The sequence below is a fragment of the Polypterus senegalus genome, chromosome 2 (genome assembly GCF_016835505.1).
Source record: "Polypterus senegalus isolate Bchr_013 chromosome 2, ASM1683550v1, whole genome shotgun sequence".
NCBI lineage: Eukaryota > Metazoa > Chordata > Cladistia > Polypteriformes > Polypteridae > Polypterus > Polypterus senegalus.
Genome location: NC_053155.1, coordinates 274732646 through 274756547, shown reverse-complemented (window position 1 = coordinate 274756547; position 23902 = coordinate 274732646). Strand labels below are relative to the sequence as shown.

The 23902-nt window shown below is 37.4% G+C and overlaps 1 protein-coding gene across 1 annotated transcript in view; it reads right to left on the bottom strand.

Annotated features, from left to right (window-relative positions):
* The window catches only part of pola1 (polymerase (DNA directed), alpha 1), a 430119-nt gene that overhangs the window by 392026 nt on the left and 14191 nt on the right, over positions 1-23902 (bottom strand). The window contains exons 5-12 of the mRNA XM_039745606.1: positions 23443-23561; positions 23090-23152; positions 19999-20103; positions 16123-16297; positions 14443-14611; positions 13825-14003; positions 12383-12495; positions 4351-4467 (exon numbers count right to left, since the gene is read on the bottom strand). Of these exons, the coding sequence (XP_039601540.1) occupies positions 4351-4467; positions 12383-12495; positions 13825-14003; positions 14443-14611; positions 16123-16297; positions 19999-20103; positions 23090-23152; positions 23443-23561 (1040 nt within the window). The remainder of the gene's footprint in view (positions 1-4350; positions 4468-12382; positions 12496-13824; positions 14004-14442; positions 14612-16122; positions 16298-19998; positions 20104-23089; positions 23153-23442; positions 23562-23902) is intronic.

Here is a 23902-nt window from a genome sequence, read left to right as displayed (position 1 = left end):
GTTAATGCCCTGGCAGTGGCAAATAGCTTTGGTTTTGTATTTGATTTGATTTGATTACATTAATGTTTAAGTTGAGATTTACAAGAAATATTTTAACTGCTACTATGTAAAGGGAATACTGCTGTTAAAAAGCACCTTATTTGTTTAAAGTGTTTGCAAACCAAATACACGCAATACACTACTTTTGAGTTCATTATTGAATTTTGCATATAGCAATGCAATTGGTGTGATTGTCTAAGATTAACCGCTGCCCAGCACTAATACATATATACACATACAGTGGTGCTTGAAAGTTTGTAAACCCTTTAGAATTTTTTTTATTTCTGCAAAAATATGACCTAAAACATCATCAGATTTTCACTCAAGTCCTAAAAGTAGATGAAGAGAAACCAGTTAAACAAATGAGACAAAAATATTATACTTTGTCATTTATTTATTAAGCAAAATGATCGAATATATATATATATATATATATATATATATATATATATATATATATATATATATATATAATTCACTAAGGCAAGACAACCATGGAAAGCACGCCGGAAGGGGCGTGGACTCACTAAGCCGCCGACAAGCGAGACATCTATGGCGTCCGCAGGAAGGAGCCACGGCCACCAACTCCAAGACCATTGGATACAACGACAACTCTCAGGGCCACACCCACCAACTTGGACGCGACAACACAGAAAAAAATGGCGTCATTTATATTCGTCTGTCGTAGAGGCCACATGCAGTGCAGGTCAGCTTAATGTCATGTGCAAGTCATGCAACTCCGAGCTACGTTGACTGTTCATAGAGGCATGTTTCTCGCAGAAGTGAATCGCCATATGCAGCGTGTGAAACTGTTTGCGAAGGGTATCCCATGGGATCCTTAAAACAATCCTTTACAACTGAGGTTAAAGCACAATGAAGTAAGCAGTCTTTAAAAACCAACGTTTCGGTTACGACACACAACTGCGTGCACCCTAGCAAACTGTTTTACACGCTACATACAGCTATTCGCATTCTGCGACAAACATGCGTCTTCTTGGATGCTCCTGCAGGAACACAAAAGACGTTTTCCTGCCCACCAACACTCCTTTTTCACCGGCCGGCGTCTACCCTTGCTCTCTAGGCATTCACACTGCCTGCCCATTTGCTCAGAAGCAAAAACTCACCGACCACCCAGTCCCTTTCGTCTGTGGCAAGAGTCCACATGCACGCCTGAGCTACGCGGTGTTTGTTATGCCGCGGGTTCACTATTGTGTTGTATTTTGCTCTCTCCAGAGTTCCATCTTTTCATTCGCTTACTGTTGTATTCTCACACCAACCCGTTTTAGACATCCATGTCTTTCCAGAAGGGTTTAGCATTCAATAAATAATTATGCATGAGATTAACCGTGTGTCTACCCAGCGCAGAGAGGCGTGGGTAAGCCGTTGAACCCCATTCGGGCTGCAAGCCGTGGAATTCCCACTAAGTGTGACTCATACGCTCCCACTCTCATACGTCCCTACCCTTTGTACACACCCCCCTCCTACTGTGGTCGGGTATCTTGGTGGATTATACAGTACAGGCCAAAGTTTGGTCATGAAAATAAAGAAAACGCATTGAATGAGGAGGTGTGTCCAAACTTTTGGCCTGTACTGTATATAGAAAAGCAGCCAAAACCGAGGGGTATCCCATGGGGTCCTTAAAATATTCCTTTACAACTGAGGTTAAAAACACAATGAAGTAAGCAGTCTTTAAAAATCGAGTTTTCGGTTACGACACACGACCGCATGCACCATAGCAAACTGTTTTACATGCTACATACAGCAATTCGCATCTGCAAGAAACATGCGTCTTCTTAGATGCTCCTGCACTTTGTTCACACCCACCTCCTACCTCGCTACTACAGTGGCCGGGTGTCTTAGTGGATTATATATAGAAAGGCAGCCAAAACCGCACAGAGCAATGAAAAGTCTACGTCAGTCACAGGTACATCAGGACTGTGTAAAGACGACGACTCAAGTGACGAGTTGGAGGTGGGCACATGAGCGGGCAGTGCATACTGAACGAAATCGGCAGACTAGCCGGACGGAGCTGAATGGACGTCCTTCTCCTCTCCTCCCGTTCCACACTCAACGCCATGCACCCCCATCCCTCCATCTGGCAGGAGAAGGCACAAGGACAGTTCGGCAGTTTTCAGTCACGGACGATTGTGTTGGTTCGTTCCGTACATTGTTACAATGTTGCTTTTCTTGCGGATTTATTACATTACCGATTTTTCAAATGTTAATTTTCTCCCTGTGCTTAAAAATCATTAAAAAACCGGCCTGATTATGCGGCGTATGGTACAGTGAGTAGCAAAACTATGTGAACCTTTGCTTTCAGTATCTGGTGTGACCCCTCCTTTGCAGTAATAACTGCAACTAAACGTTTCTGGTAACTTTTGATCATTCCTGCACACCGGCTTGGAGGAATTTTAGCCCATTCTTCCGTACAGAACAGCTTCAACTCTTGGATGTTGGTGGGTTTCCTCACATTAACTGCTCGCTTCAGGTCCTTCCACAACATTTTGATTGGATTAAGGTCAGGACTTTGACTTGGCCATTCCAAAACATTAACTTTATTCTTCTTTAACCATTCTTTGGTAGAATGACTTGTGTGCTTAGGGTCGTTGTCTTCCTGCATGACCCAACTTCTATTGGGATTCAGTTCATGGACAGATGTCCTGAAATTTTCCTTTAGAATTCTCCGATATAATTCAGAATTCATTCTTCCATCAATGAAGGCAAGCCGTCCTGGCCCAGATGCAGCAAAACAGGCCCAAACCATGATACTACCACCACCACCATGTTTCACAGATGGGATAAGATCCTTATGCTGGAATGCAGCGTTTTCCTTTCTCCAAACATAACGCTTTTCATTTAAACCAAAAAGTTCTATTATGGTCTCATCTGTCCACAAAACATTCTTCTAGTAGCCTTCTGGTTTGTCCACGTGATCTTTAGTTAACTGCAGACGAGCAGCAATGTTTTTTTTGGAGAGCAGTGGCTTTCTCCTTGAAACCCTGCCATGCACACCATTGATGTTCAGTGTTCTCCTGATGGTGGACTCATGAACATGAACATTAGCCAATCTGAGAGGCCTTCAGTTGCTTAGAAGTTACCCTGGGGTCCTTTGTGACCTCGCCGACTATTACACACCTTGCTCTTGGAGTGATCTTTGTTGGTCGACCACTCCTGGGGAGGGTAACAATGGTCTTGAATTTCCTCCATTTGTACACAATCTGTCTGACTGTGGATTGGTGGAGTCCAAACTCTTTAGAGATGGTTTTGTAACCTTTTCCAGCCTGATGAGCATCAACAACTCTTTTTCTGAGGTCCTCAGAAATCTCCTTTGTTTGTGCCATGGTACACTTCCACAAACATGTATTGTGAAGAGCAGACTTTGATAGATCCCTGTTCTTTAAATAACACTGGGTGCCCACACGCACCTGACTGTCATCTCATTGAAAACACCTGACTCTAATTTTACCTTCAAACTAACTGCTAATCCTAGAGGTTCACATACTTTTGCCACTCACAAATATGTAATATTCAATCATTTTCCTCAATAAATAAATGACCAAGTATAATATTTTTGTCTCATTTGCTTAACTGGTTTCTCTTTATCTACTTTTAGGACTGGAGTGAAAATCTGATTATGTTCTAGGTCATATTTATGCAGAAATATAGAAAATTCTAAAGGGTTCATAAACTTTCAAGCACCACTGCTATACCATATATGTGTATATATATATATACACACATACACATACACATACATATACATATATATACACATATACTGTACATATACATACATATACATATATATACACACATCCATAAAATTTATTTTCTTATTTAATAAATATAAAAACGCACACACACACAAAGACTGCTCTTAAAGGAATTTTACAATAATGAACTAATCTTTGAGAAGTTGGAAAATGAAAGCAAAAGTAGTATGTGAGAGAAATTAAGCAGCAAATTCTTTCCTGATAACATGAATCTTATAAAATATCAAAAATTACAAAGTGACTGGTTTTTGTAACAAACCTGATGTTATTATAAAAAAAAAACCAACACTTTAGTTTTTGTAAATTATATTTTGTAAAAGTTAATAATCATGTATTTACTATTTAATGTAATACTCATACACAGCAATGATGTTTGTAATTTGATTTTCTTAATATCGATTTATACAGTACAGTATTTTCAACTAGCAAAAAGAAAAACATCTGTGAATACATTTAGTATGAGCAAATTAAGATAAATGATGCCCATATATTTTTTTTTATAAAAGCCACTGTCTTACAGATTTAATACTTTATATACCTTTGATCTGAACTTCATTATCTTGTATTTTTCTGCAATCTTGTCATTGAATTCCTGGTAGACCTGCATCATGGTAACTGGGTTATCTGTTTCTTCGCCAGTTTTAAGATTTATTTGCTAAAAACAAAGATACATAAAGACAGCAGTTATTTAATAAATTTATAAAGTCAATGAAAACATCAAGTAACATACTAGGTACATTTTGCCATTACAGAAAATTTTGCTAGCCAAGATAAACTTTCTACTTTACTGTGTTATCAAAATGTAGAACAATGTACGTGTAAATGATATTTTACTTTCAGAACAACACAACATATTCCATTCTGCATTTACTTATTTATAAAAAAACTGTATAAAACTCAGGTATGCAGGTATGTTTTCTGGGATATTCACATACATGGATCAATGTATAAGCCTTTCCACAAAAAATCTGGTGCAATAATTTACCTTGACATGATGCTGTGCAGCTTTTAACCACTTTTATAGAATTAATCATTTATAAAGCAAAAAAACTGAAGAGCTATAGTGGCAATGCAATTTTTCTCCTCATAGACTTCTACATCATTTATTTGAAAAAACATACAGTCATGGGCGAAATTATCAGCACTCCTGAAATTTTCCCAGAAAATGCACAATTTCTCCCAGAAAACTGTTGCAATTATGAATGTTTTGGTATACACGTTTATTTCCTTTATGTACATTGGAACAACACAAAAAAAAAAGAGAAAAAAAGCCAAATCTGACATTTCACACAAAACTCAAAAACCAGGCTGGACAAAATTATTGGCACCCTCAACTTAATATTTTGTTGCACGCCCTTTGGAAAAAATAACTGAAATCAAGCGCTTCCTATAACCATCAACAAGCTTGTTACACCTCTCAACTGGAATTTCCGACCACTCTTCTTTTGCAAACTGCTCAAGGTTTCTCAGATTTGAAGGGCGCCTTCTCCCAACAGCAATTTTGAGATCTCTCCATAAGTGTTCAATCGGATTTAGATCTGGACTTATTGCTGGCCACTTCAGAACTCTCCAGTCGTCAACCATTTCTGGGTGCTTTTAGAGGAATGTTTGGGGTCATTGTCCTGCTGGAACACCCATGACCTCTGATGCAGACCCAGCTTTCTGACACTGGGTCCTACATTGCACCCCAATATCTTTTGGTAGTCTTCGGATTTCATGATGTCTTCAATGCCAGAGGCAGCAAAACATCCCCAAAACATCTTAGAACCTCCACCATGTTTGACTGTAGGTACCGTGTTCTTTTCTTCGTAGGCCTCATTCCATTTTCTGTAAACAGTAGAATGATGAGCTTTACCAAAAAGCTCTACCTTGGTCTCATCTGTCCACAAGACGTTCGCCCAGAAGGATTTTGGCTTCCTCAACTACATTTTGGCAAAATCCAGTTTGACAAAATGCAAACTCTCCAGTCAGAACAGCTTGAATATGTTTTGAAGTTGATTGGGGCTGTTTATCCACCATTCAGACTATCCTTCGTTGCAGTCTTTTATCAATTTTTCTCTTCCGTCCACGTCTAGGTAGATTAGCTACAGTGCAGTGTTGTGAACTTCTTGATTATGTTGCGCACAGTGGACAAAGGAACATGAAGATCTCTGGAGATGGACTTGTAGCCTTCAGATTGTTGATATTTTTCCACAATTTTTGTTCTCAAGTCCTCAGACAATTTTCTGCTGTTCTTTCGTTTTAACTTGCTTCAGGTGTGATTGCCAGCACCCGTTTCTTGCCACAGGCGAGTTCTACCTGAGGACTGTCTTTTTAAAATATATATGTTATTTCTTTATATCATTTGAGAAACTGGAGCTGTCCACATTAAAATAATTAGTGATGAGCCTAGAAAGAAAGAAAGAAAGAAAGAAAGAAAGAAAGAAAGAAAGAAAGAAAGAAAGAAAGAAAGAAAGAAAGAAAGAAAGAAAGAAAGAAAGAAAGAAAGAAAGAAAGAGAAAGAAAGAAAGAAAGAAAGAGAAAGAAAGAAAGAAAGAAAGAAAGAAAGAAAGAAAGAAAGAAAGAAAGAAAGAAAGAAAGAAAGAAAGAAAGAACTTCCTGTCAATGTCAATTATAATTTTATTGTGACAAACTAAATACGTGTGCCATGTAGCCTCATAAACCAGTACATCTATAGTATACAAATGTACGGAGACAAACAATCAAAGAAAATATACAGTATATTTGTTTTAGAACAGAACAATGCATGTGCACAATTGTTACTTATAGATTATTATATTGTCACCGATTCTATTCATAACTTTTATGGACAGAATTTCTAGGCACAGCCGGGGTGTTGAGGGGGTCCAGTTTGGTGGGCTCAGGATTGGGGTCACTGCTTTTTGCAGATGATGTTGTCCTGTTTGCTTCATCAGGCCATGATCTTCAGCTCTCTCTGGATCAGTTCGCAGCTGAGTGTGAAGCAGCTGGGATGAGAATCAGCACCTCCAAATCTGAGACCATGGTCCTCAGCCGGAAAAGGGTGGAGTGCCCTCTCAGGGTTGGTGGAGAGATCCTGCCCCAAGTGGAGGAGTTCAAGTATCTCAGGGTCTTGTTCACGAGTGAGGGAAGAATGGAGCGTGATATCGACAGGCGGATCAGTGCGGCATCCGCAGTGATGCGGGTTCTGCACCGGTCTGTCGTGGTAAAAAAAGAGCTAAGCCGTTAGGCAAAGCTCTCAATTTACCAGTCGATCTACGTTCCAACCCTCACCTATGGTCATGAGCTATGGGTAGTGACCAAAAGAACGAGATCGCGAATACAAGCGGCTGAAATTAGTTTCTTCCGCAGGGTGTCTGGGCTTTCCCTTAAAGATAGGGTGAGAAGCTCAGTCATCCGGGAAGGGCTCAGAGTAGAGCCGCTACTCCTCCGCATCGAGAGGAGTCAGATGAGGTGGCTCGGGCATCTGATCAGGATGCCTACCTGGTGAGGCGTTCCGGGCACGTCCAACCAGGAGGAGGCCCCGGGGAAGACCCAGGACACTCTGGAGGGACTGTGTCTCCCGGCTGGCTTGGGAACACCTTGGGATTCTCCCGGAAGAGCTGGAAGAAGTGGCCAGGGATAGGGAAGTCTGGGCCTCTCTGCTGAAGTTGCTGCCCCCGTGACCCGACCCCGGAGAAGCGGAACAGAATGGATGGAGATTATTATATTATGTATAGCACAATGGACCACACATTTTTAAAATTTACATTTATTTACTACACTACATACATTTGGATTTGAACCCAACATGCTGCTTCTAAAAGGATTAAATTACTATATACCAGTATAGAAGGATTATTCCGTACTAATAACATGAACTTACTTTAAATCAGAATGTTGTACTCAACAAAGGTGTCCATTATCACCAATGCCTTTGACGACAGCCATTGGCTATTCGTATCCAGAAGAAACCAGAGATTCAGGGGATTATTAGAGTAGGAGTCAAACAGAAAATATCACTATACACAAGACGGTATGGTGTTTTATATACTGTAACAGTCCATAATAATCTGTATCATTAGTCTTAAATGTGTGAGGAGAATTTCATAAGTTCTTTAGATACTAAATTAACTGGAATAAAAGTGTACTTTTCCAATTATTTCCCATTATTATTATCATAATGGATGGTGGTTCCTTACCTGGCCGTGAGGCTTTTATGCCACAAGGACAGTGGCAGGTGGCCCCCCAAGAGACATGAATTCTCCTTGTATATAGGGTGGTAGCAGCAGCATGGGAACTGTAGTCCTAATGGGCAGCAGAAGGGTATTTCATTGTTCTAGGGAAGTCCCACCTGACCCAAAACTGCTTTTTGGTAGAAATGTTGTTGCCTCAGAAGTACTCCTGAGTGCACGCTGAAAAGGCACTGCTCAACCTCTCCCAGGGGAGTCAGTTTCTGGCAAAGCTCACTTGGGTGTAGGGCTGCAACGATTAGCTGACATAATCAACGACGTTGACTACAAAAAATCGTTGACACGGATTTTATTGTCGACGCGTCAAACGGAACCTTCAGTAGAGGCTCCAGTCACAAAGAACCACATTGGTTTTTGTAATTGCAATGCACTACATGAACGTCTTGGGGCAGTATCGTTTGTTATTGTTTGTCAAGGCTGCACACAGTCCTACCAACAAAGAACGACGTCTGAGGAGAAGAAGAATGTACAGAAAAATAAATGTGGTTGCAATGGCGAGTCAGATAGAGGAGGGGGAAGGAGATGGGAAAAAAATTGGGAAAGAAACTTTCTAAAGTGTGGGAGCACTTCACCGAAAAAGAAAAAAAGTTGAATGCAGATTATGCGAAGTGGAGCTTTCTTTTCTGTGCATATCAAGGTTTCGACAATGATAGTTAACCCTTAAACCGACACATACTTGGGGGTAAATGCACCCCTGGACGGCAAATACTTTTAGCTGCGCTTTTTAAGTAAACTTCACAATTCACAAAGAAATTGTGAAATTTTAATGGAACACGTACTTTTATCATGCAAAGAGTGTCACAATTACTGCAACACTGTTAATTTTACACACTGCAAATAAACTGTAAAAACTATTAAAAAAACTACTGCAACAATCTATTATTATATGTTCAAAGTGCAACTGAAGCCATTGATGAAATTAAGTAAATCTCCGAACCAACTGTGCTTGAAATGGTTTCATGCAAACACACAGAAGTAAACGCTAATGATTGCAGGCTCGTCTAATGCAGCAGCTGAATCCCAGTGACAGTGAGGCTGCAGAGGCCAGCAATGTTCACGAGCTGGCTGCTCAACGAATATACGCAGTGACTGATCAACTCTGGCATGCTGCCAAACTGCACTGAGAAACAACTTTAGCCGGATGCAGAGTTCAATGAATGTATGTCACTGCATATACTCGGCTTCAGCGTTTTTCCAAATTGCACTGGAAACCGACTCTAGCCAGTTGCGGCGGTTTAAAGGTTAAGTGCATATAACTTCAGCTATGTTTGTTAACATGTTTGAAGCTATAGTAAAAGAGTGGTGAATAGGAGTAGCTGAGCCATCCTAGTTTTTTTTTCTTCTTTTTTTTTGTATAATATTCGAGTTCATATGAATAGTAAACCATCTCTAACTAACATTAGGTAATTCGTGTTTTGGAATATATCAGTAATTAGCTTGTTGCATATTTTAGTCCGTTATTTTTTATTTTGCCATAATATGGTACATGATGTGATAAATTACAACACTTTTCCTTCAGAGTGTGATGATTAAAACATCTTTCTCTGTCTGCAAAATCATTCTTGTGTATTCCTGCCACCTCTACTCCCTCAGAGTGTCTCTTCTCATGCAGCTGGGAACATAGTCTCAAAGAAGAGAGGAAGCCTCACACCAGAGCATGTCCAAATGCTCACGTTCCTGCACTGCAATCAGGAATATATTAACTAAATCTTTTATAAACTTTGCATCATTGTTTTATTTTATTTGAATTGAAGCTTTACTTAAAACTTTTGGACTTTAAGACACACCAGTGGCCATTGCTGGTTAAGTTAAATGCACTTTAATTGTTTAAAGACTATGTGCACTTTAGTTTATATTGTTTAATGCATTTCTCTTATTGTGATGGTCACACTAATATAAAACATTGATTATTTTCAAATTCATGTTTCACTGGTTGTTATTTTAATTTGATTACTTTTTATTTTTAATCGTGTTAATGCAGAGACATCAGGGTGACATTCACAGGTGGACATACGTGAGCAAATGAGGTAAGATGTGCACTGGAGCCCAAAACAGGATGTGCAACCACAGGTCACGGGCATCAAAATGGGCAGGCATGAAATAATCGTGACTAATCGGGGGGAAAAAAAAAGTGAATGAGTCGTCGAATACCAAAATAATCTTTAGTTGCAGCCCTAATTGGGTATAGTGAAGGTAAAGGAGAAAAAGGAAAGAACTGTGTGGAGAGCCTATAAAAAGGTATTTTGTCAATTAATTAAATGGTTTATTTGACTTTGAGACACCCTCTAGAGCTCATAATATATACAATCAACAAATCATTCTTTAAGAAACCAAACTAAATTAGAAGATTATTCATCTAGAATTCGAAACAGTCAGATCAAAATAGGATACAATAAGACACTTCTCACCACTTTTTCATAGATTAAGGCAGATTTTCATAACCACAATGTATTTGGATTTTTTGAAAAATACTCTCAAACTAACTTTCTAGCTACAAACTTTTTCCTCATAAAAAAATGAGAAATTTTGTTAAAAAAGAAACCTACCCAACTTTGCACATCTCACACCTATATAAATTACAGACACAATACTGGTTAGTCTTGATGAAGACTCAGACAGCATTAAAAACAATATATAAAAATATTGTAAAGAATCTACCCTTTAATTAGCCTAGGGATTGGTTTGAAATGCACCATTCAATTAGCATCTCAGAAAAGGAGTGGAACTCTGTCACAAATGGAATACAATCTGCTTTACTTTGTGCCAAGCATTCAATGATTCAATTAAAAATCTTTAATCTGTCCTATTTTTCTCATTTAAAAGTATCTAAAACACTCCCTAGTCAAGATCCAACTTGCAAGGATTGCCATTTAGCTCAAGTATCACTAGGCCATATGTTTTGGGAATGCATTAAACTAACAATTTTGGGAAAATCTTGACCTAGTTCTCAGAAAGCTTTGCTTTCACAATCACCCCTAACCCATTACCTGCAATGTTTGGTGTACTCCCAGAAGGCATTAAATGTGCACAGGTAGAAACAGATGGTAATACCATATACCACACTACTGGCACACAGACATATCTTGCTCAAGTTGAAGAAACCCAGCTCACCTTCTATAACTGAAGTTCTCAAATTAGAAAAAAAAAAAAAAAGTATTCTTTTAACTCTTTGAGGGCTGAATATGTTTTCCAAAAAAATTATGGTTTCACACAGAAATCAAAATAAAACTTCTGTTGCTGCATGCTGTGGCTGCCAGTTTGCCAAGAATGAGTGGCAAGCTTGCTGCCAGGCTTTCTTCACATGGCTGGGACAGCGGCAGTGGCAGTCACGGTCGCAGTGCATTACAATCAGGTATCTACCTCTTATCATGGTTAAGTGGCAATCCTCCCTAGTGAATACTGTCAGTACCACGGGGGACCGATCAGCTGAACCTGGAAGCTCACATTCATTTCGATCATTTGTATCAAAATCTGAATCTCGGTCAAACCAATGAATCTAACTTTCCTTCTAGCAATGAGAGTCCAACGTAATGGTTGGTTTTGTCACAGTTAATGGTTGATTACCATTGTCAACTCTTCCTTTTGACAAAAGTTGACATCAGCCCTGAAAGAGTTAAAAGGATATGTCCAAACCTTTGGCTTTATTCAGGTTTATTTTTAGACATAGCAAAAAGGTATCAATATAAATTTATTATATAATCAATATACAGTATATAATATATACACACACACACACACACACACACACACACATACACACATACACACATACACACATACACACATACACACATACACACATACATAATATTCACAATAAAATGTGCCAAAAGTGAAAGGGTCCAAATATGTTTCAATCCACTGTATATAAAGGTTTAATATAAGCTTCAGAAAGCATTGTACTCTGGAGAAATTTCCAAAGAATGAAAGTTAGCAAACATCATCCCATCAAGTAAATAAAGGTAGTCGAGCCAATCAACTCTTATCTATCATCATATATGACATTCTGCAGTACTGGGTCTTGTTAAAAACAATTATAGTGAACCCTGATCTTGTACATGGTCAATTAATAAAAGAACTGGCCAAGAATATAATTCTCAGTGGAAGCAAAAATGTATTTTATCATAATGCTACCATATTACTGAAATAAGACCTCTCCCAGCTAAACCCATCCCTTCTATTTGCCATTATAGTCATACATAATACTTTTTCCCCCAACAGAGACAAAAGTCTCTGAGACAAGGCTGAGACAAAAGTGTGTACATTCCATATTATCTACTTAATATATTACTGCTATTGAAGTAAAGGCTCCTATTACATGACAGGCACTGCTACAATGCAAAAAAAAAAAAAAGGTACCTTTTCCCGTGGAAGCAAATACACTGTTCGTTCAATATTCTTCACAGTAACACAGCAGCTAACGTACATCTCTGCAGATTCAATCCAAACTTTACCAAATAAATATACAACACCTAGGTAAAGATCAGAAAATTGCAAATATTTAGAACCCACAACTAACCAAATGTTAGAGAAGTATTTTCTAATGAAATTCAATGTAAGCATAAAGGTGCCTATTAGTAACTGAAGAGGAAACACCAACTAGTATGCTACCTTATTTTCATTAATGAGGAAAAAATAGTAAACAACTGTTTACTGTAAAATGAAAAATATTAATATGGTTCACATAAATAAGTTTAATAAAGCATCCATCCATGACATGTGCTGACTTTGTCCAACATATGACCACAGAGAATACAGACCTGTCTTGGCAGAAACAGATGTAAGGTGGACACCAAACCCAGATAAAGCATCAATTCATCACATGGCATGGCACATTCTCCCTCTATCACACACACTCGGGATTAATTTACAATCAGAACTTGACACTCATTTTTTTAAATGTGGGAAGGAAACTATGGTACCTACAGAAAAATATGCAGGTTACACAGGCATAGCACCAAAAACAAGATCTGACCCCACAGCTCTAAGGAAATGATATCACTGCAGATCTTTGCATTCACAAAATGAAAAGGGCTTTATAGCTATTTATTGCAAACCCACAAAGAATGCTAAGAGAGAGAAAAAAAAAATCTTAATTTAACAAAAAAGGGATGCTATAATTCATTATATACCACACATACAATGACCAGGCATAGGATTTTAATCTGGATGCTGGATATATAAGATGGCAGTGCTACTCATTATACCACTGTGACATCCTAATAGGGCAGAATGTATATACCTGCTGCCTTACAGCTTTAGTGTTATAGGTGTGCTTTCTCAACCAAACAATTTATATGACCCTTTTCAGGAGGCATTGTTTGCATTACTGCATCAAACATCCTGCATGATGAATTTAAATCTGCATGATCTCTTAATATGTGAATGGATTTTCCCTTGGGTACGATTTTCTTCCTGCATACTGGTTAGATTAACTGCCAATTCCAGTGGCCCCAGTGCGAGTGCAGGTGTGGGTGTGCACTCGCAATCCCTGAAATGGACTGCCACTCTGTCGGGGACCACTTTCTTCCTACTTTACGTCTAGTGCTAACAGGGTAGGCTCCTACCCACCATGACCTTGAACTGGATTAAGCACTTTTAAATGTTACATTAATCTTCCTTCCATATCTCAAAGATGTACAGAACAAGCTAACTTTTAATATGAAACTGCTCTACTATGAATACAAGTATGGGTGTGTGCAAGTTTCTTGTCTTCCACCTATTACTTTTTGGAAATGCTACTACTAAATTCAACCCTGAATATATTATGCAGGTTTGAAAATCTGCATAAGTCATTATACCTGGCTGAGTATATTGGTCCTCAAATGCATCCAGCCAGTAAAATCGGAAGACTTTCTCTCCATCGGCACCAGTAACTAATGGAAGCTGGCTGGAGTCTACTTGTACTTCTGAAACTGCTGAACTACCATCTCCCTCAGCCATACGTTCCCAGCAAGTTGTTTCTGGAGCAGCAGCAGATCTATAAATAAAAAAAACATCTCCCTGTTAAATATGACTTTATAAGCAAAGAAAAAAAAGTCACTAGAATGCAACTTTGTTAACACAAAAAACTCTACATATAATTGAGGCAAAAAATATTTTTTTATAGTAGGTGATATTATTCCATCCCTGTACTGTATACCATGCAAATATATTTTACTTTTTTTATTATTTACAAGGTTATTAATTGATAAACCAGAACCAAAAAGTAGCCAAATACACAACATTTAAGATTCTGAACATTGATTTGAAGATTTTGGATTCTCTTTATGAAGGTTGATTTTAAACACAATAACAATATTTTCTTTACTCATTAGGATCACAACAAACTGAGCACTAAAATTGAAAAATATATCTTCCTCTGAAGTCACCTGCAATACCTGAATCATTACATAAGAGGAAAAAGTTAATCATCTTACTGAATTGCTGTCTCTTTAGTTTCTGGCTTGATGTCAGCCAAGGTATTCACCACGGGTTCACATTTTTCATCCTTGGTATTCTGTGGTACAGCCTCTCCGTCATCTTCTGCTTCCATTGGATCATCAAAGTCACCTTCATCAAATACATGCTCTTCCATTTTTTCAGAAGCTAAAATTAGAAAGCAATTTTCACAAATTACTTTTCAATACCAATTTTGAGTATTGATAAGTTGATTTTAAATAAATATAACTGAACTTGCAGCCTGTTACTTAAAATGACCACTTTATCTGCTTAATTTAATTTATAACCTAAAAAACAAACAACTCTGAAGTACACTAGCAGATACTTCTGGGAGTTTACATACAAGATTATAATGGGTAATTTATTTTTTTTCTTCAGCTTTTGGAGTTTTTTTTTTTTTTTTCTGTCCACCCTGGCCATCGGACCTTACTTATTCTATGTTAATTAATGTTGACTTATGTTTATTTTTTATTGTGTCTTCTATTTTCCTATTCATTTTGTAAAGCACTTTGAGCTACATTTTTTTGTATGAATATGTGCTATATAAATAAATGTTGATTGATTGGGTAATTTCCATGTCATTTAGCATGTAATTGAATTTAGAGAACCTACATTAGGAGTACCACCCATGACAGGTGACTCTGACAGCCAGGAGTAGGATAGTGGTTTAGTTTTTAAATGTATATTCAAGAATAAATTATCTATGATTTTACTTTAGAAAGCATGGCAAAAGGCAATGCCACATTAGATGACTTTTCAGTTATAGACTATCTACAAAACCTGAAGGATCTGGGGCATGTTGTGGCACTTTCCTGCGACTGCCATTCATCTAGTCAGACATATCCAGTGACTCAGCCCAACTAGTCTGGGACTTGCTGTGATAAAAAAAAAATCAAACAGGTTTGATTTTGCCTTAAGGTGTAGGAGCAGGCTTGTGCGCATGACAGCTGATAACCAATGAGCACTAACTCAGAATTGCAATGCAGCAACAAGGATAAAAAATGCAAGTGTTTTGGATATTGCAAACAGAAGAAAGGTTTGTCTCTCTGATGATGTGTGTTTTACGTACCTCAACAGAATCAAAGGGAAAAAAAAAAAAATCATTGTTACAACCTAAACTTTTTTTTTTTTTTACACAATAAAAGTGTGGTAATTTGAAAGATTTCATTATATAAGCTTTCCTGGACAATGACTCACGCCACATATGTGATATTGGCTAAATAGAGGAACACATTTAGAAACCGAATGAGACAATTGCAGTACTTCAAGGAGCATTATGCGAGGTTGTTTCTACTCTCAAGCATCAAGCTGTGTAATGAATAACCTGGGCCAAGGAGGTACTGTTCTACGATTACTGATTTTTACTGAGCTGGTCTAGCAGACGTCTTAACAGTCAATGATGTTATGTGCAAAATGCAGTGCTATCGTGTACTATGAAACTGTAACTTTCAAGTATGCACAATTCTAACCACTTTACACTTAGTACCTACTTTCAATTTGTTAATGTACTTCTAGACAATTCTTGTTATATGTGTATTTGTACCTTGTGAGCATATTTAAGATTATCATAATTCTTATTATATGTATACTTGTGTCTTTCTCTGTCTGCTGCTGTAACCCTGTAATATGTTTTTGGATTAATAAAGCTTCTATCTTACATTGAGATGGATCTTCCTCCTTAATTTTCACGGATTCTTCTGTTGCTACACACTTTACAGTGGTAATCTTTGCTCCATTCTGAGCCCCCCGATTGCTTTCTATTTTCTGAAAGGATGAGCTGGGCGGGTGAATTTGAGAGGGTATGGGTTTCATCACAGTTGAAGATGTGGATGCCTGAGGAAAAATAAAGTGAAAAAGCAGAAGTTTATTTAAAAACCAAGAGTGATAAAAACTCCACAGGCAAGATGCAGTAATTCAGTTAAAAAACACTCCAGTAATAACATAAGAGCAGTGAATGGGCATTTCAAAAAATGTGCACAATATTTTTGGTACTGTATATACCAAAAAACATTTAGCTTTATGTGTTACTTCAAAATATTTTGAAAGTTAATTTTTGCCAGGTTTGTTCGAAACTCTAATTACAATTAAGCACAAATAACACATTTTTTTAAAGGTTCATTAAAATGAAAATGAGTGCCCCAAGTCGTGTTAAGTACATGAGGGAAGTGAGCACAATTTGTAGCCACATTATTTATTAAAAAAAATAAATAAATAAAAAAAAATAATGCTTCAAAAGTATTAAAAACCTTTAGTTAGGAACAACCTAGTTTGAAGTCAGAAATGGCTTTATTTCAGGTTTTGGTATTGCTGTGCATGAAAGTTGTAACTATTTTAAATTATTAATGTAAAGATATTCTGCGTTTTATGTTCAGTTGTACTTAGAGTATTTTCTTGATAGTACTTCCAGCATCTTACAGTCTATAAAAATTTTAGTAAACTTTGTTTGAATATTATAGAACGAGCAGCATAAATAATTTGCTGTTGTTGTAAATGCCAATGCTTATAGCAAGTTTAATTATTACGTCATCCATTTAAAGAAAGAAGATGCCCGGTGAGGACGCCCAAGCCTGGCCACGACGTCCAGTGTCGGCTCCATCTCTTTCATACAAGAAAGATTCAGAGAGCTCTGTGGTTTTGTTTTTTTTGGTTTGTTTACTTAAATGAGGAAACCTGGATTGTACCTAATGATTTCTGCTGCCTTTCTCTAGTCTCTCCACCAGTCACAACTGAAATAATTTAACTATCAGAGCCAAAAGAAGACTAAGACTGCTCATATTACAAAGAAGATATACAGTGCATCCAGAAAGTATTCATAGCGCATCACTTTTTCCACATTTTGTTATGTTACAGCCTTATTCCAAAATGGATTAAATTCATTTTTTTCCTCAGAATTCTACACACAACACACCATAATGACAACGTGAAAAAAGTTTACTTGGTTTTTGTAATTTATTAAAAATAAAAAAAAACTGAGAAATCACATGTACATAAGTATTCACAGCCTTTGCTCAATACTTTGTCGATGCACCTTTGGCAATGATTAAAGCCTCAAATCTTTTTTGAATATGATGCCACAAGCTTGGAACACCTATCCTTGGCCAGTTTCGCTCATTCCTCTTTACAGTACCTCTCAAGCTCCATCAGGTTGGATGGGAAGCGTCGGTGCACAGCCATTTTAAGATCTCTCCAGAGATGTTCAATCGGAATCAAGTCTGGGCTCTGGCTGGGCCACTCAAGGACATTCACAGAGTTGTCCTGAAGACACTCCTTTGATATCTTGGCTGTGTGTTTAGGGTCGTTGTCCTGCCGAAAGATGAACCGTCGCCCCAGTCTGAGGTCAAGAGCGCTCTGGAGCAGGTTTTCATCCAGGATGTCTCTGTACATTGCTGCAGTCATCTTTCCCGTTGTCCTGACTAGTCTCCCAGTTCCTGCCGCTGAAAAACATCCCCACAGCATGATGCTGCCACCACCATGCTTCACTGTAGGGATGGTATTGGCCCGATGATGAGCGGTGCCTGGTTTCCTCCAAATGTGACGCCAGGCATTCACACCAAAGAGTTCAATCTTTGTCTCATCAGACCAGAGAATTTTGTTTCTCATGGTCAGAGAGTCCTTCAGGTGCCTTTTGGCAAACTCCAGGCGGGCTGCCCTGTGCCTTTTACTAAGGAGTGGCTTCCGTCTGGCCACTCTACCATACAGGCCTGATTGGTGGATTGCTGCAGAGATGGTTGTCCTTCTGGAAGGTTCTCCTCTCTCCACAGAGGACCTCTGGAGCTCTGACAGAGTTACCATCGGGTTCTTGGCCACCTCCCTGACTAAGGCCCTTTTCCCCCGATCACTCAGTTTAGATGGCCAGCCAGCTCTAGGAAGATTCCTGGTGGTTTCGAACTTCTTCCACTTACGGATGATGGAGGCCACTGTGCTCATTGGGACCTTCAAAGCAGCAGAAATTTTTCTGTAACCTTCCCAAGACTTATGCCTCGAAACAATCCTGTCTCGGAGGTCTACAGACAATTCCTTTGACTTCATGCTTGGTTTGTGCTCTGACATGAACGGTCAACGGTGGGACCTTATATAGAAAGGTGTGTGCCTTTCCAAATCATGTCAAATCAACTGAATTTACCACAGGTGGACTCCAATTAAGCTTCAGAAACATCTCAAGGATGATCGGGGAAACAGGATGCACCTGAGCTCAATTTTGAGCTTCATGGCAAAGGCTGTGAATACTTGTGTACATATGCCTTCAATTTTTTTATTTTTAATAAATTTGCAAAAATCTCAAGTAAACTTTTTTCGCGTTGTCATTATGGGGTGTTGTGTGTAGAATTCTGAGAAAAAAAATGAATTGAATCCATTTTGGAATAAAGCTGTAACAAACAAAATGTGGAAAAAGTGATGCGCTGGGAATACTTTCTGGATGCACTGTACATGCCTTAAAGAATGAACATTAAATACCAGAGGAAAGTTATTCCAAGAAGTTTACAGAATGTAGCTGCAAAATGTGATTTCTGATTAGAATACAAATACATGCAAGGTCAAGACAATCAGAAAATAAGTGACAAATTGGAAAAGGAAAAACACCATTCTTCTACTGTACTGCTTTAACCTTATCCTAAAAAATGTTCACAGACAATTAGAGTTAAACTCAGTAGAACTGGAAAACAATCGCTGCGGATGGAGAGAAAAAAAATCTAATGACAAACGACACAAAAAACAAACACACTTAATGCAGCCTAGAAATAGTCACATTCACCGTATTGCTTAAACCTGAAAGGCTTTCCTTCTGAAGAAGCAAAGAAACTGCAAAATAGTTTGACCACTTTAAATTACGACACATTGTTATCTCAATAAAGTCGCACATTTACTTAACCACAAATCATATCTGTGCATGTTTCAACAATGCTTGATTGCAGAACACATTAGAAGCAGAAGAAACTGACAAACACTTGGAAAATCTCAGTCTTTCTTTGGAGCTTTTAGCTACTACTTACCATGAGTCAAACCTAATCTCCTGGCACTTCCCATAAAAGTTGCTTTTTATGCCAATGATGTCTTGCTTTTTTTCTCTGCGATATTCCTTCTATACCATGTTCTTAAATTATTTGGTGCATTACAAATCTATGCCCGGTTACAAAATCAACTGGTTCAAGTTAACTCTATTTCCCCTTAATTTTTCCAGTAGTTAGCCCTGTTCCTCCTCAGCCACATTCCTGGGTATTAATATCTCCTGTTCCCTTCCCTACCTTTCAATAAGATATAATCACATCCTCAAAAATGCCAAAGGCTCTCTCTCCACCTGTCTTAGGGGGTTTCATTGTCCTAGTATAATGTACTTCATTGAGGTCCGTTAGGATTATTCGTGATTTTCACTTACTTAATAAAAACCATCAAAAAAATCTGAATTCCATGTACATGTCAACACCTTTCTGGTTCTTTACACAGAACTTATTCAAAACCTAATTCAAAAGAAGGTAAACCAATAGCTTGTTAAAAGCACAATCTTTGAATAAGGAGAGGGGAAAAAAAGGAGAAACCTTCACAGTTGATGTTTTCACAGAAAATGGATTTAAAGGCACTCCTACTGGCTTCTTCTTCTTCTTCAAAGTCATCACTGGTGGTGGAGTTAGCAGTGAAGAATTCTAAAATAAATAATGTTAAATTAGTCAATTATTCTGAAAATCATAACCGCAGAAATACTATATTGTTTATTGCTCACTGAAAGCAAACTAAAAAAATGTAAAGATGACTAGTGGCAAAAATATTGCTAAAAGGTAAGAATCGTTTAATTACATGGACGTAGACTACACTGAAATAAATTAAAATTAACATTCTAAATGAATAATGAAATACAAATAGCTAACTTTGTATATCCATCCTTAACAGAAGAGAAACAACTGTAAACCAAACTTCATTATCAACAAACAATTGCAGGTGGACATACATTTCAACCTAGCGTTTACTGCTGGTGAAATGTTTCAGTAAATGTGTTTTACTCAAATCATTATCCCCACTCAGATAAGATTATTTTTGCATAAACAGATTTACAAAAATAAAAATTAAAATTCTGTTGCTGCAAAGCTACTTCAAAAGCCTGCAACACATTATCTACTGTATATACACTGATTACTTATCCTCAAACCTGACCTATGCATCACAAACCCAGTGTATCTGAAAGCTAGGAATGATCTAGTGATGAGTGAGGCTGATGCAGTGATTGCATAAGTAGCATAATCTGGACATTAGACCACTATAAAAACTTGAAAAATTTTTAGTTTCAAAAGTGTTTATTTACATTAGTGTTTTATTATTTTTGTTTTTATTCCAAAGTTTCTTTTTTGGCTACAACTTATTTTAATTAAACTCAATACTAAAAAAATGGGCATAAGCATAGCATTAATATGCACCTTTAGTGAAAAGGGCTACGTAACATTCACAAGCCTATTCAACCCAATTGAGGGTCACATGGGAAGCACAGTCTTTCCAGGTGGGACTGGACGTGATGTAGAAACCAACTCTGAACATGACACCAAGTCCATCACAGAACCTACTAATACAAACATCCACATTCACATGAGACCAATATAGAGCAAACAATTAACTTATTATACACATCCAAAAGACTGTCATATTTACATTCTAACCTTTATAGGACTAACGGGGCATGACCCACTTTGGGAGGCTTTTAGTGGCACATAAGGTCTGTTAAGACAGCAGATTTAACAGGGATATAGACATTTAGCAGCACCCCCTGCATTCATAAGTTAACACTAAACCGAACAGGCATCCAGGCTTTAGGCTTCTAACCACAAAATTAACTCTGGATGTGATGGACAAAATAAGGCACCTATATACCTATACTGTATCTATAATTGATTCCAATCACCAGAAGTTGCACCTTTCATCTAAAACTAGCTGTATTTATCATTTGTTCTCTTTTGGGGACTGAAAGCTGACAAGTCACTCACCTTGGGCGAGAAGCCTCCCACTATCTGCCAAGAAAAAGGTCACAAACTTTTTCTGGCCTAGAAGATACTCTCTATAGAGACTTGAAGATGAACACCCTGAACTAGCTCCAAGATCCACTCTGCCACTGGTATTGAATGAGAAGACTGAAAAGCAGCCTTACTTCGAGAAGGGTAGTAAACATAAAAACAGCAGAATGAAAATCCAGCCATGTCATAGGATTGAGCAAAGCCTGATCAGTTCCATTTGTAAACAGCAAAGAACAGTGACTGCATGGAATCCCCCACTAGATCTTACAGAGATATAGACAGTAGACGTCTGGATTGGTTAAACAGCATAAGAATCACTTATGAACAGTTTGAAATTACGTTGGCTATGCAATTGCACCCTGCAATGAACCAGTATACTGCGTTTGCTTCTTGCCTTACACTCCGTGTTTCTTTGATAACCACTGCTTCCCTGTGACCCTAAACTGGTTTGATTAAGTTTATCCCTCAGAACTGGCATGATTAAAAGTATACCTAAGACTTTTATTGGGTTCTTTTTACTGTATTTGACTGCACACTATGCTATTATTTAACTTGACTCGCTACCTGTAACCAAACAGCTGGAGCACTCAAATGCACAATGTTATACAGTAGCAGGCAATATCTTAAAAAAGTAATACTTGTGTGAAGTAACACAGTATTTTTTATATGAACTTTCACAGTAACTTTTTTTTAAGTAACAGGTGTATTTTTATTTCAATAAAATAAGTTGTGTTAAGTTACCCAATATTTTAAAATGAATATTTTCCAGAAAAGATTGTTTTAAATGTTCACATTCCACTTATCTGTGGGTGATGCATTTTACACGGTATTTTGGTTAAAAATACAAGAGATGGCATATCTGCGAATGGGCTTATCCAGGAGCATATACGGTATTTATTTATGCCGTCCTTAAGCATATGGAGCTTCCGATTGCTTTTAGGATACCACTGTATCTTTCTATGATTGCTTCATTCCAGCTAGTAATTAAAGGAGTGTCTTTATTGTGTTGCATGATTATCTTTCATTGTTCCCTGCAAACCTGAAATTGACTGGCAATCATTAATCATGCAACTATTGCAAATATAATGGAACATGAAAAAATAGAACACACACACACAAAAAATACATAATTTTTGCACCTTAATTGGCCTCTTCCAGTTTTCATGTACAATCTATATCCACAAAGCATATTAAAATATTATACCCTAAATGGTTTATAGTTTTTTTTGCAATTTCTTATTAGATTATACAGAAAAAAAATCTTAACATAAAACATACCCTGGGGTGCATGTCACTTTTAAGCAAATACTTTTTTTCATAATCCTTACTTTAAATAGAGACTAAACAAAACACAGAATAACATACAAGCACAAATACTACAATGCGTCTCATCTCACCAGCTCAAAGTAGTTTCAACAAAATACAATACAGCTAACCTGTTGCAAGAAAAAGATAAAATTTTAAATTACCAGCAAATAAACTCCTACTATAAATAGCTAAAAGGTCAGTATAAGCACAGAAACTAAAAATATCCACCGTAACAACTGATATACAACTATTAATCTGTAGGAATCATTAAAAAAAAATGTTAAACTCAATTATAAATCCATACATAAAATAAGAAAAACTGTACCTCAGAATGGAGATCCTGCAGTATGTCACCCAGAAGGTCATCCTTTGACAAATCAATATCTTTCTGCAGTAAAAATAAAAATTGTTTCAAACACAGTCAAAGGAAACAATGAAAAAAAAATTAAGATCAATCATTAAAATTTCCCCTTGGGATTAATAAAGTATCTATCTATCTATCTAACTAAAACTCTTTGCAGTCTTTTTTACATTATAAAATAAAGCAAATCAAATTGTTTGAAGTTTCTTTTTTAAAATTTTTTAACTGCAACTATATAGCAAATATATACATTAATATAACGTAACTGTATTAAAAAACACACTTTCATTTACAAATGTAAATTTCAAAAAGCTGACCTCTGAACTCTTTACTGTGCTGGCCAGAAACATTGATTTGATGCTATTGGGCTTTGAAACAGATGTCTTCTTTACATTTTTGGAGTCCTTCTTCTTATTCCCTTTGTCATTTCCTTTTCCTACATGGAATGAAAGTAAAACAGCTATTTGCTAAGTATTATAAATAATTCAGTGGAAGCCTAGCAATAGTGTAGTTAGCAGGAGGCAGATATAATTGGTACATTGGTGTCCAGTAACGTTCAAGGTGGGTATCCATGGATCAGTCTTGTTTTTCTAGTACATTCCTCAGATGCTCGATCACATTGACATCTGGGAATTAGAGGCCAAATCAACACCTTGAAATCTTTGTCATGTTCATCAAAACATTCCTAAACAATTTCTGCAGTGTGGAAGGGCACATTACCCTGATGGAAAAAATGCCATCAGGGAGTGCAAGAGGTCTGCAACAATCTGGGTGGAC